We start from the raw sequence: 12,405 nt of genomic DNA on the forward strand, positions 1-12,405 counted from the left end.
ACTTTAACATTAAGAATTGCAGCCCAGCAATTTGACAATATTTATTATATTTCACCACAAAACAGAAACTTTTAAATCCAGCCTTTAGTGATTTTTCTGCTTGGTCACTAAAAGCCAGTATTACATGGCTTGAGCCGGTTTGAATAACACTGAACAGGTTGGGGGCTCCCTCAGAGTGAGCTGCAAGTTCCATCCCAGCCTAATGCATCCTGCAAAGTTTCTTATTGAAAGAATAAAGACCATTCAGTTTGACTTCACATAAAAGGAGGACAACAGACCCAAACCAAACAAACCAGCACGTCACAAATCTTAGGAGGTCACTGTAGAAGAACACAAGTGTGTACTATGAACTGCAATGGAAAACTGAGGGAGAGACTCCTCAAAGGCCAGAGGGATTTGGCTGCTTGAAAACTGAAATTGAAAAAATTAAATTAAAAAAAATCCCAAACACCAGTATCTTAATTGTTGGAGGAAATAAATCCAAGTTCAGTAAAGGCTTAGCCAGATCTAATCACAAGAATATCTTGACCTGGAGACTTCCTTTTATCAGATCTCTTTTTAAATTAAAAAAAAATGTACTTGGTTTTCAAATTGTACAATGAGTCCCTAATCTGGCAAGTGGGAATAACCTTATTTTACTTAATTTAGAATGTTGTTACTGAAAAGAAAGACTGAGACAGGCAGGCAACCCCACTGTTTCATTTACTTCCAAACCAGAGTAATTTCCCTACACTGTAAAAAAAAAAAAAAAAGCCCAAATAGTGTTAAAAAAAAGTAACAAGCCAGTTTGCTCATTAATTAGGGCTTCTCAAAGGAAAATCTGCTCACACAAATCCATGCCCATCCCTTTGGTCACTCAGGTTCATAAAAGCCAGCAGTTAGCAATGCTAACTAATAATTAATTTATGGGTACATCAACAAGATTTGTAGGTCCTGCGATCTACACTAAAGCTACCCAAGTTTCACAGAATTTCTTTTTGAGACTACAGGTGACTCAAAGAATTCTAAGAAGAGAAGACACTCTTTTTCCATTGTTTGATTTCTGGAAAAGACCAGAACAATACCTTTTGCAATGGAAGCCTGGATTTTGAAAGCCACGGCCTCCTCCAGCGGGTTGTACTCGGTTGTGATGGAGGCAGCGCGCAGTGTTTGCACCAGGAAGGGCATCTTGCCCTTGGTGGAGTCGTAGGTGATGGTGTGGTTCCACGTGTAGGGAACGCTGACTCCGTCTGCTGTGAAGAGGCGCGTGGAGTGCGCGTGCAGCTGCCCAGGGCCCGTCTGGATGTAGTCCTCTGTGTAATCCTGCAACAGAACCCTGGCCTTCAGCTGCTCCCACACCAGCACTACCTGGGCCTGTACTTCAGAGCTGTGAGATGTGTTCAGAGAAAAGGGGCTTATCTTAACCACGGAGCACAGGGTACTGCACACACGGGTCCTTTTCACTCCTATTTTAGCTGTTGAATCTTAACACTGCCTGGTCTATTACTTTAAAAAAGATACAGACTGATGTACCAAGGATCCTGATGATGGAGACCACAGCAGAGCATTTCTAAAAAATATCTTACTCCTCAATAACAATCTTTTGAGGTCTAAATATTTGGCTTTTATTCTAAGTCAGATGCTGACAAATGTGCTAAATAAAAAATCGGTAGAGACGAATTCTGCCATTGAGAGGGGCATAAATATTGGACATACAACATGTTGCAGTTTACCAAAGTATCAACAACTTCAGGTGTATTTATTGCATGGTGGGATTAATATAGTAAAATACTGGTTACCTCCTACTAATCACTAAGTCAGAGAGGTTAAAGATGCACCTTTCTGGCTCTGCCCAAAGCAACACTGACAAGCCAGCCATCAGTAATTGCCCTGAAGACCCTCCTCAACACTACCTGCCAACATCTCACACTCTTGAGAGACCAACACCTCATGAGAACTTTCTGCTTTCAAAGGCAACATCAGCATCATCAGTTAAACCAGGCACAAAAGAAGTCAAGTACAGTACAGCAGGTTTCAGGACTCAGTGTTTCCTGCTTTCCTCTGGGTGAGAGGAGTACAGATGCACAAGAGCAGGGGTGGTACCTGGAGCAGCTTTACCTTGACACTGACATCAGCCACCGACTGGAGCTGCAGCACGTGGCCACTCACAACAACATCCAGCAGCAGGGCCCCGTCCGCGTCCAGGCCGCGGGCAACGTGCGTCATGCGCAGGATCTCACCTGGCAGTTTAACAGCACGCTGATTTATCAAACATCCCAAACACAGACTCCCAATAACCACACGGGATCTGGAGTCCCTTGACTAGTTATTTATACTTACATTTTGTAAGGTGTACCATGCCCATGAGAAAAAACACAACACATTTCAAACTACAGCTCTAAAAGCTGGAATAAAGCCTCAGAAGGCCACAGTCAGTCTGAAAATACTGGTGTAAGCACAAGACCCAAATTTCAGCAATGGTCCCCTGCTGTCTTTTCAGAAATGCAACATCTATCTGGCTTACTGGACACAGAAAGAGCTGGTATATCCCAGGGAACTCACCAGTTGCGAACTCCACCTGAGTTTCTCTCTTGAAGACAGCATCAGTGAGTGTAAACCCATTCATTGCTTCCCCAATTTCTTTGGCAGTTGTCCAATAAACCGGGCTGAGTATGGAAATGAGCTTTCTCATCGCTGGGCCTGAAGAAAACACCACAGAACATCAGGGAGCTTTGATCTCAATACGGACCCATATGCACAGGAGCTAAATATGAAGACCTAGAACTAGTGTAACCCTTCAGATTTAAACCAGAAGACCACAGGTGTTGGTGTATTTAGAGAAAAAACTGAAAAAAGTCAAAGAGGCCTACCAAGGGTCCGAGGGACATTGGTGATCTTTGCCTGTATCACTCTGGTGTCAGAGTCCGGGCTGTCCATTACCGTGGCGTTCAGGAAAGCAATCCCAAATTCCACATCATTGATATTGCCAATGATGCTGCCCTTGGCACGTGCAGGCCCACCTGTGCAGGGGAGCAGGGAGAGGCAAAACACAACCCCATGTGATACACGCTGTTGGGTATTTTAGGGGAGAGAGACTTGAGCTTAAGTTGCAGAGCACATTTAAGCCCAAAATATTAAGTTACCCAGTCAACTTGCCAAGATGAGAGAGAGCACCAGCGAAATCGGAAGTGCCACAGGCTTTCACCACACTGTCACTGCAAGCAGGCTGTAAATACTCACCAGGACACGCTTGGGTGTTGCACCTGGATATCTGGGAGGAGTCCCCAGGGCAAGGACGGCCATGATTTAATGGTGCTGGGCTGCTGCACAGGCGCACCCGGGTCTGCTCTCCTCCTCCACAGGAAGCAGAGCACTGGCTCCATGATTGCCACTGCCCCCAGTTTCCATCCACTGCAGAATAAAGAATGAAGAAAGCAATTTTTCAGTTTAAATGTTTCAGGCTGCATCGGTTATACTGAAGTCAATTCCTTCATGGAGGAACCAAGGTTCTAAAGGAATAGCTCAAAGGGCGACTAAACCATCTTAATGGGCAGGTGTGAACACTCCTGCCCTCAGAAACACAGAATCCCAGAATGGTTTGGGTTGCAAGGGACCTCAAAGCTCATCTGGTCCCACCCCCTGCCACAGGCAGGCACACCTTCCACTGTCCCAGGTTGCTCCAAGCCCTGTCCAACCTGGCCTTGGACACTTCCACAGATGGTCAACATTCCTTATGTGACATATACCCTGCTGCCTTGCAGAGAAAGCTGCATTCCCACTGCTGTTGTGAGCACTGACCTGGGCACAGGTCCGTGCTGCACCTCTGGATCTGCACATCAGCCCCAGCACAGGCCCTGCCGCCGCTGGCTGGGCGTGGGTTGTCGCAGCTCCGGTACCGCCTCGCCTGGCCCCCATTGCACGTCCGACTGCAAGTTCCCCAACTGCTCCAGGGGCCCCAGTTGCCATGAACTGCAAGAATAAGTCAGATTTGATCTTCCTCTGGGATTTAAAACCAGACAGTCAAGCTAAGAAAATACTTTTGTTGGAGAGTGCCTTCTTATTTTTTTTTTCCCAAAAGGAAAGAACCAAACCCAGCGAGTAGGCAAAAAGCCCAACCCAAAGCACTTACCTGGGCAAGGATCACTGTTGCAAAAATCCATTTGTATGTCACTTCCCTCACACTTGTGTCCCCCAAACTGCGGGGCTGGGTCGGAGCAGTGGCGCGTCCTCTGCCTGCTGCCTCCCCCACAGGACACGCTGCAGGCGCTCCAGCTGCTCCACGGGGACCACTTCCCATCCACTGCGGAGAGAGGCATGGCAGCTACAGCCTCTGACTCCAGGAGTAACACAGCACAGCAGTGCTGCATCAGGGAAAACTGAACATGGATGTCACTGGCTCTCTACAGCATCTTGGCTACTCAGGGATTTCTCCCCGGGGACCTGGGGCTGCTGGTGGGTGAGAGCTGGACCAGCCCTGGCCATGTGAGGTGGGACCAGAACTCCCCATGCCCTGGGCTGATCCCCCAGTGTGGGCAGCAGGGGAGGAGGGATTCTGCCCCTCTGCCCTGCTCAGGTGAGAGCCCACCTGCAGAGCTGCCCCAGCCCTGGGGCCCAGCACAGGGAGGACCTGGAGCTGCTGGAGAGAGTCCAGAGAAGGCCCCGGAGCTGCTCCCAAGACTGGAGCCCCTCTGCTCTGGAGACAGGCTGGGAGAGCTGGGGGTGTTCACCTGGACAAGAGAAGGCTCCAGGGACACCTTAGAGCCCCTTCCAGTAACTAAAGGGGCCCCAAGAGAGCTGGAGAGAGACTTGGGACAAGGATCTGGAGGGATAGGACAAGGGAATGGCTTCCCACTGCCAGAGTGCAGGGTTAGATGGATATTGGGAAGGAATTGTTCCCTGTGAGGGTGGTGAGGCCCTGGCACAGGGTGCCCAGAGAAGCTGTGGCTGCCCCTGGATCCCTGGCAGTGTCCAAGGCCAGGCTGCAAGGGACTTGGAGCACCCTGGGCTAGGGGAAAGTGTCCCTGCCCATGGCAGTGGTGGCACTGGATGGGCTTTGAGGTCCACCATCACAAGGTCATTCTCCCTTCTACCACTTCCTGGTCACGGCAAGGACTCAGTGTAAGATCTGGCAGGATGGAGCACGAAGCCAGAAGGCTCACTCTGACATGTTCCAAATCCATGGAATTTCCCTCCGTTATCCCTGCACTCAGCCAAATATAAAAGTCCTATTTCAGGATTGTGATTTTTCCTATCCACTCATTGAAATGTGGAAGAAAAGGATAAATGAATAACAGAACACAGAAAATTTTTAAAACAAATATTTAGGAAACCTATCATTTAACTGTCAATAATTGAAAACGCAGCTTCTGTAAAGTAAAGCAACAAGGATAGGGAAAGAAATCCCATTTGCAGGGTCTGTAGCAGATGCTAAGTAGTGACAGAGTCAGTGACAATAAAAAGCTTGAAGGGGAGTTTTTTCAGGAATTAGACTTTTAGAACCAGAAAGTGTTAACCACACCCGAAGCAGACGCGGGGATGGGAAGGGAAGAAGTTTGGTCTCACCTGGGCAGCGCCGGCGGTGGCAGAGCTGGAGCTGCGTGTCGGGGCCCCGGCAGGCGGGGCCGCCGTGCGCCGGGGCCGGGCTGGCGCAGAGCCGCAGCCGCGTCTGGGTGCCCTTCCCGCACGTGGCGCTGCACGGCCCCCACGGCCCCCAGGGGCTCCACTCGCCCGGCACTGCAACGGCACCGCAGCTCGGCACGGCCCAGGACACACACCCGGCATATCCCGGATCCCCCCACACTGCCCCCAGGACAGACACACACCCGGCATATCCCGGATCCCCCCACACTGCCCCCAGGACAGACACACACCCGGCATATCCCGGATCCCCCCACACTGCCCCCAGGACAGACACACACCCGGCATATCCCGGATCCCCCCACACTGCCCAGGACACACACCCGGCATATCCCGGATCCCCCCACACTGCCCAGGACACACACCCGGCATATCCCGGATCCCCCCACACTGCCCCCAGGACAGACACACAGCCGGCATATCCCGGATCCCCCCACACTGCCCAGGACACACACCCGGCATATCCCGGATCCCCCCACACTGCCCAGGACACACACCTGGCATATCCTGGATCCCCCCACACTGCCCAGGACAGACACACACCTGGCATATCCCAGATCCCCCATGAAATGCCGTGAGCAGTGGCCCAAACAATCAGCACTTTGCCAAGCAGAGATTGACTCTTTCCTTTCTGTTTTCTGACTACATCACCTCACCACCATTATGGAACATCAGAACTGAACGCTTTATCAAATCTGCATTTTCCCAATCCCCTGGGTAGGATGGGGGCCTGAGCGGGGCTGAGGCAGCCTGGCTAAAAGCTGCCAAAGAACAGCAACAAGAGCTGATTTTCCTGCCAAAACCTAGAGAAGTGAGTCTCAAGCCCATGGATGAGCATTTTGCATCACGGTGGGAGCAGAACCAGGGAAAAATGGAAAAATCAAACATTGCAATTGTACAGAAGGGAACACGTCAGTGGTGAAGGCTCTGAATAAACAACAACCTGTCAAATGTGGGAAATACTCATGTGACAGGAAGGAAACCTGAACATTCAGGTAGTTGGGAGCAAAATGTGGCTAAAAATTGTAACAACAGAGGAAAACATACAGATAAAGTCTTAAATTATTAACAATCACTTTAACATAGCTTTTAAATAAGTGGTGGTTTGGGTTTGGTTCTTTACTTATTTTAACTGGCTTTGCAAGACAGGTTTAGAGAAGAGAGAATTTACACTGTGAGGATGTGGGTAACAAGTGCTGGAAAACATTAAAATACAAAATTAATATTTTTACTGGTGTAAAAAAAGAAAAAAAAAGCAATTGTTGAGATTTCTTACACTTACATTTGTGATTCCTGTTTCCAAGAGCTAGAGCCATTCAATTAAAAAAAAAGTAACGAACAACTAAAAATAAGCTCAGATAATTTGGGTTTGGGGAAACAAAGAGACCAGTATGTGACGCCCCTCATGCAAATAAGGTTAAATTACTCTTCTCTTACCTGGGCAAGGCCTGAGATTGCACATGACTGACTCCAGAGCACTGCCCTCACAGGGCTTCCCTCCGTGCTGAGCCAGGGGGTTACTGCAGGTCCTGCTCCTTGTCCTGTTCCCTTGGCCACAGCTCCTTGAACACTCTTCCCACAGCCCCCACTCCGACCAGCTCCCATCCACTAAGGACCAGAAAAGCCCAGTTTTCATTAAACAGTATTTCTGCAGTATTTACTGAAATATCCTCTTTCCACAAAATCCAAAATTAATTACAACTACTTTGAAAAATTAATCTGCCATGAAGATCCATAGTGATAAAAGTTCATTGTTTGGGCACTTAATACAAGGCACATTAAAAGCATTGGTTCATTGTGGCTTTTCAGTACTTAAAACAGGGTTTACAAAATAGAGGGAGAAAGACTTAGATGGGCAGACAGTGATAGGACACGGGGAAAAGTTTTAAACTAAAAGATGAGAGATTTCGATCAGGTATTTGGAAGAATTCTTCCCTGTGAGGGTGGGGAGGCCCTGGCACAGGGTGCCCAGAGAAGCTGTGGCTGCCCCTGGATCCCTGGAAGTGTCCAAGGCCAGGCTGGACAGGGCTTGGAGCACCCTGGGCTAGGGGAAAGTGTCCCTGCCCATGGCAGGGGATGGCACTGGATGAGCTTTGAGGTCCCTCCCACCCAGACCCGTGTGGGATTGTGCGATGCAACGGTACCTGGGCAGGGCTGGCGCTGGCAGCTGCGCAGGTCGGTGTGGGGCCCCTGGCAGCCGCGGCCCCCGTTGGCTGGCACGGGGCTGTCGCACTGCCGGACACGCTCCTGCACACCCTGGCCACAGGTGACGCTGCACGCCCGCCATTCCAGCCAGCTGGAGAACCCGCCATGCACTGCAAGGGGAGCAGGGATGCTGCTGGCACTGCTGGTGCCTACAGCTCTCTTAGGCTGACAGAGACAAGTGAAAACTGAACCTCCTGACCCTTGGAAATCCAACTCACTTCATGTCATTTCTGTGCAAAAATCTCTTACCGTAGTTCAAAGACAATTACTGCGTATGCTCCTAAGTGCTTTTCTTTAGAGGCACAGTTCAGTTATGATGTGTTCTGAGGATGGGATCTTGTTCAAAACCCTTTCATTATTATTTTTGTCTCTTACCCTTCACAGCCTCTGTCTCTCCCAGCTGAATGAGCATAATGGAATAAAATTTAATGAAAGAGAATCCCACTGACACTTCACACTAGGCTTACCTTAGACCTAATGCTTATAAAGAAGGTAAGATCAAACATCTCAACCGTAAATGTGGGCGAGATGTACCTTGACCACATTTGATCCAGATTAATGCTGTCATCTACCAGCTTCAAAGTCACTCTTTGATGTTTTGTGCACCTACCCTGCACAGTCAGGGGGGCTGTGACGAGGACAGATCCCAGGAGATTCCTGGCTACACACTCGTACTCCGAGGTGTCCTCCCTCTGCAGCACGGCGATGCGCAGGGAGCCGTTGGGCAGCAGGGTCACTCTGTCATCACCCAGCACAGGCTGTCCCTGGCGGGACCAGCTGATGGTGGGAGGGGGCTCTCCTCTGGCCTGGCAGTCCAGCAGTGCTGTGGCACCGGCTTCCAGCACGGTCCCCACGGGTTCAGCAGTGATCACTGGGGGGCCTGGAAGATAAAGGGTTCTTTGGGCAACAGCACATGGGCACAGGTTTGATTGATTTAGTATTAAAGCGAGCGCAGAGAAATCCTAAATCAGTTTACTTTGACTAAAATTATTATTGCTGACCCCCCACTGGCAAAACAGAAACACAGAATCCTTAAGGATGGAAAAGACCTTTCAGATCACCAAGTCCAACCATCAACCCAGCACCACCATTGATGTTCACCATGAAACCACATTCCCAAGTGCCACCAAACAGACACACGTTACAACACCAGCAATAGGCTGGTTTGAATATGCAGCAATCTGAGCACTGAAGTGGAGATTAAGGCCCAGCTACATGAGCACATGCTCTTCTTTATTGCCAAAATGGGTTGTTTTTCATAAAACCCACAGGAAAATGTTATTAATCATGTCAAGAGACAACTGAGGGGTAAAGAACAGACCCACACTGCTTGAGGCTATAGTAGGAAGGGCATGTTTAGAAATTCTCCTACTAGCAAAGAAAAATTCTAACATTATTTTTGCAAAAAATAAAATATTGTCAGTGAGAATTAGGATTCACCTCATGTAACCTGCTTAATTGATAGGTTGGGAGTCTAGTTTATTCCAGCTGTATTGAGTGAACTAAGAGAAACAGGCCCTTTCAGAGAGTGATTCAGCCCATTCCACACTGGTTTCTAAGGCTCAACCGCCCTTTACATTCCTCTCTTCTTTGACCTCAATCACAGCTTAGACCAGACTCTCAAATATTCATGATGAAAGATGCCCAGAGAAGCTCTGGCTGCCCCAGCCCTGGAAGTGTTCAAGGAGCAACCAGCTCTAGTGCAGGGTGTCCCTGCCCACAGCAGGTGATCTTTAAGGGCCCTTCCAACCCAAGCCATTCTACAATCCCATGGAAGAGGAGATGAGTCCAAACCTCCAGGGCAGTGCCCAACCTGCAACACTCTCCCAGGAGCTGCCTGCACCTCCCCACAGGCAGGTTTTCACTCCCATAAGGGGCATTAAGTCTCCCTTTGAGCCTTACTCTGTAGGGTCAGTGTCAGGCTGCGCTCCACCACGCCCGCCTCGTTGGTTGCCACACACTTGTAGTCACCAGCATCTTCATTCTGAGGAACAAAACAGGGGCTCAGTCCACAGGACCCCACCTGGCAGGGAATCTTAACCCCAATTCGAAATGCAGACACGAGTTCATGGAGAAAAATAGGGATCTTGTTGTTCAGGTTAGGAAACTAGATTTGGAATAAGAGATTTGCACATGGAGAATGCAATTGCTTTTCAGCTGACCCGTAGAACACAGCTCTCTTAAGGTCAAGAGCAAAGGTCCCATTTAACTGGTCATGACCAGGATCTCACACACCAACAGTTAGTATGTAAATTCAGTCCTTCTGACAAGCAGGGAGAACTCTGACCCCCTGGGGGTTTTTGCCTCAATAATTTGAATCTAATTCTAGTCTGAATGAAAACATTTGTTAAAGGTAAAAGCAAAAAAGGATAAATGGCTAGCCTGACTCTTTCAAACCAATGTGATCAGCAATATCAGTATCAAGTTCAAGGCAGACACTCAGTATCAGGGCAGGACTCACCACGGTGCCGTAGATAGCGAGGGAACCATTCACAAGCTGTCGGATTCTGTTGCTAATCTGAACTCCCACTCCTTTTTTGCTCCACTGGATGGTTGGAGGGGGATCTCCCCTGACTTCACAATTCAACATGGCATTGCCACCCAAGGGCTCGATTCGGCTGGAGTGGTAATCCCCTTTGAAGACTGGAGGCTCTGAAAAAACAAGGGATGGCAGAGAAATAGTAGAGCCAAAATAAAATGTCCTTAATGATAACCGCTGGCAGGGATCACTCACCTCTGACTTTCTGAAGGGGGAATTTCAACCTGTTCGGATTTTTCCCATTTAGCCATCGGCAAGGTATTAAATACTAGGGGGAATGGCTTTAAACTGACAGCAGGAAGGTTCAAATTGGATATTATGGAGAAATTGTTCCCAGGGAGGGTGAGGAGGCCCTGGCACAGGGTGCCCAGAGAAGCTGTGGCTGCCCCTGGATCCCTGGAAGTGTCCAAGCTCAGGTTGGGTGGGGCTTGGAGCAGCCTGGGCTAGTGGAAGGTGTCCCTGCCCATGGCAGGAGGTGGCACTGGATGAGTTTTAAGGTCCCTTCCCACTCATCCCATTCTGACTCCACCATCCAAACCCAATGGTTACATTGCCCAGCAATGACCACAGCTGCTGAATTTCACCTACCTTTGACGTACACGAAGCCAATGGCCTTGATGGAGCCCACTGTGTTCTCTGCAGAGCACACGTAGGTCCCGGAGTCCTCCTTGGACACCCTCTCGATGAGCAGCTCACTGTGCCCATTGACATCGTCATACTGCGCTGCAGGCAGAGCAGGGAAAGGGTCATTCCAGGGATTGAAACAGACACAGCTCACAGGAGCATTTGAATCTGTGCACTGCTCAGCAGCACAGCTCAGAGGCCCTCCAGGAATGCACAGAAAGCCCCTGCAGTGACACGTGCCCACAAGCACCCATTCACTTCAGCTGCCCCTTAATTTTGAGCATCAGTGGCTGGATGCTGAGTAAATACCATCAGATATGAATGTTTTTAATGTGTTCCATTACTGGCAACAGAAGAGGGATGATTTCTTAATTACCTTCCTTATAGCTTTGTCTCAGAGGCAGTTTAAGTACATGATTGCATAACACTAAAGATACTCCTCACACAATCACTAACAGTTTATTCCAGCTAGAGTTTTCTTATTCCCTGCCCTAAGCTGCAATGCTGCACAGGGGAAAACAACTCTGCAGCCAAATGACCATCAGGGACCCACCTGGAATGATGTTATTGTTAAAGGTCCACGTTATTCTGGGGACAGGTATCCCAGTTGCTTTGCAGGTTAACCTGAGCTGTTCTCCTTTGGTCAAGGCTACATCTCCAGGCAGTTCAGTGAAAGCTGGGAGCACGTGGACTGTCAGGGTGACCGTGTGCGTGTCCTCCCCAGCAGCGTTGGTGGCAATACAGGTGTAACTGCCAGAGTCTTCAGGCTGGAAGGAAACATGATGGGGGAATTTCAGCTGGGATATATCCTACAGCTGGGATATATCCTTCAGCACACACCACTTGTATCAGTAAGAGAATCCTGAAAGGTTTGGAACAAGCATTCAACAGAAATGCTCAGCTGAGCTCTTCCACTTCCCTAAATTTGAAGGATGACCAACACTTCTTTTTACCCTTTCTGGGGATTTACCACTACAAATTCTTCATAGAGTTTACTCCCCAGTGGAAAATGAAACTTTTAAAATTTTTTTGGAACACTAAGAACAAGAAATCAAAATAAAACAATGACTAACCCAGAAGCGGATCTTATGACTGCCAAATGTGTCCAGTAATAGCTTAGCTTTAGGGAACTTACAACAACATTGTCCAAAATGAGGTCTCCACCAGGCACAGTCTGGTATTTTCCCACTGTCTCTCTTAACAGCATGTTGTCCTTCCTCCAGTTAATTGCTGGTGTTGGGATCCCCTCAGCCACACAGGACAGAACAGCCTGGGAGCTCTCCGTGACCGTGTACTGCGTATCTGTGCTGTGGATCCTGGGTGGAACTGTGGGGAGGACATTAGAAACATTTCCTCTGGGTATTATCCAAGCACAACACTGGATTGAAAAAAACCCTGTCTGGACCTTCTGGATTGTCCAT

General features: G+C 48.9%; 1 protein-coding gene across 1 annotated transcript in view; it reads right to left on the minus strand.

Moving 5' to 3' along the window:
* HMCN1 (hemicentin 1) overlaps nt 1–12,405 on the minus strand; it is a gene marked incomplete at both ends in the record, with an annotated part of 185,973 nt that overhangs the window by 13,790 nt on the left and 159,778 nt on the right. Inside the window, 16 exons of the mRNA XM_082287593.1 lie at nt 1,065–1,302; nt 2,098–2,219; nt 2,542–2,679; nt 2,850–2,999; nt 3,220–3,390; nt 3,778–3,948; nt 4,109–4,279; nt 5,542–5,712; nt 7,054–7,224; nt 7,761–7,931; nt 8,432–8,701; nt 9,724–9,805; nt 10,283–10,473; nt 10,949–11,083; nt 11,538–11,751; nt 12,120–12,310. Coding sequence (XP_082143719.1) covers nt 1,065–1,302; nt 2,098–2,219; nt 2,542–2,679; nt 2,850–2,999; nt 3,220–3,390; nt 3,778–3,948; nt 4,109–4,279; nt 5,542–5,712; nt 7,054–7,224; nt 7,761–7,931; nt 8,432–8,701; nt 9,724–9,805; nt 10,283–10,473; nt 10,949–11,083; nt 11,538–11,751; nt 12,120–12,310 — 2,757 coding nt within the window. The remainder of the gene's footprint in view (nt 1–1,064; nt 1,303–2,097; nt 2,220–2,541; nt 2,680–2,849; nt 3,000–3,219; nt 3,391–3,777; nt 3,949–4,108; nt 4,280–5,541; nt 5,713–7,053; nt 7,225–7,760; nt 7,932–8,431; nt 8,702–9,723; nt 9,806–10,282; nt 10,474–10,948; nt 11,084–11,537; nt 11,752–12,119; nt 12,311–12,405) is intronic.

Source organism: Coloeus monedula (assembly GCF_965178545.1).
Source record: "Coloeus monedula genome assembly, chromosome: 9".
Taxonomy (NCBI): Eukaryota; Metazoa; Chordata; class Aves; order Passeriformes; family Corvidae; genus Coloeus; species Coloeus monedula.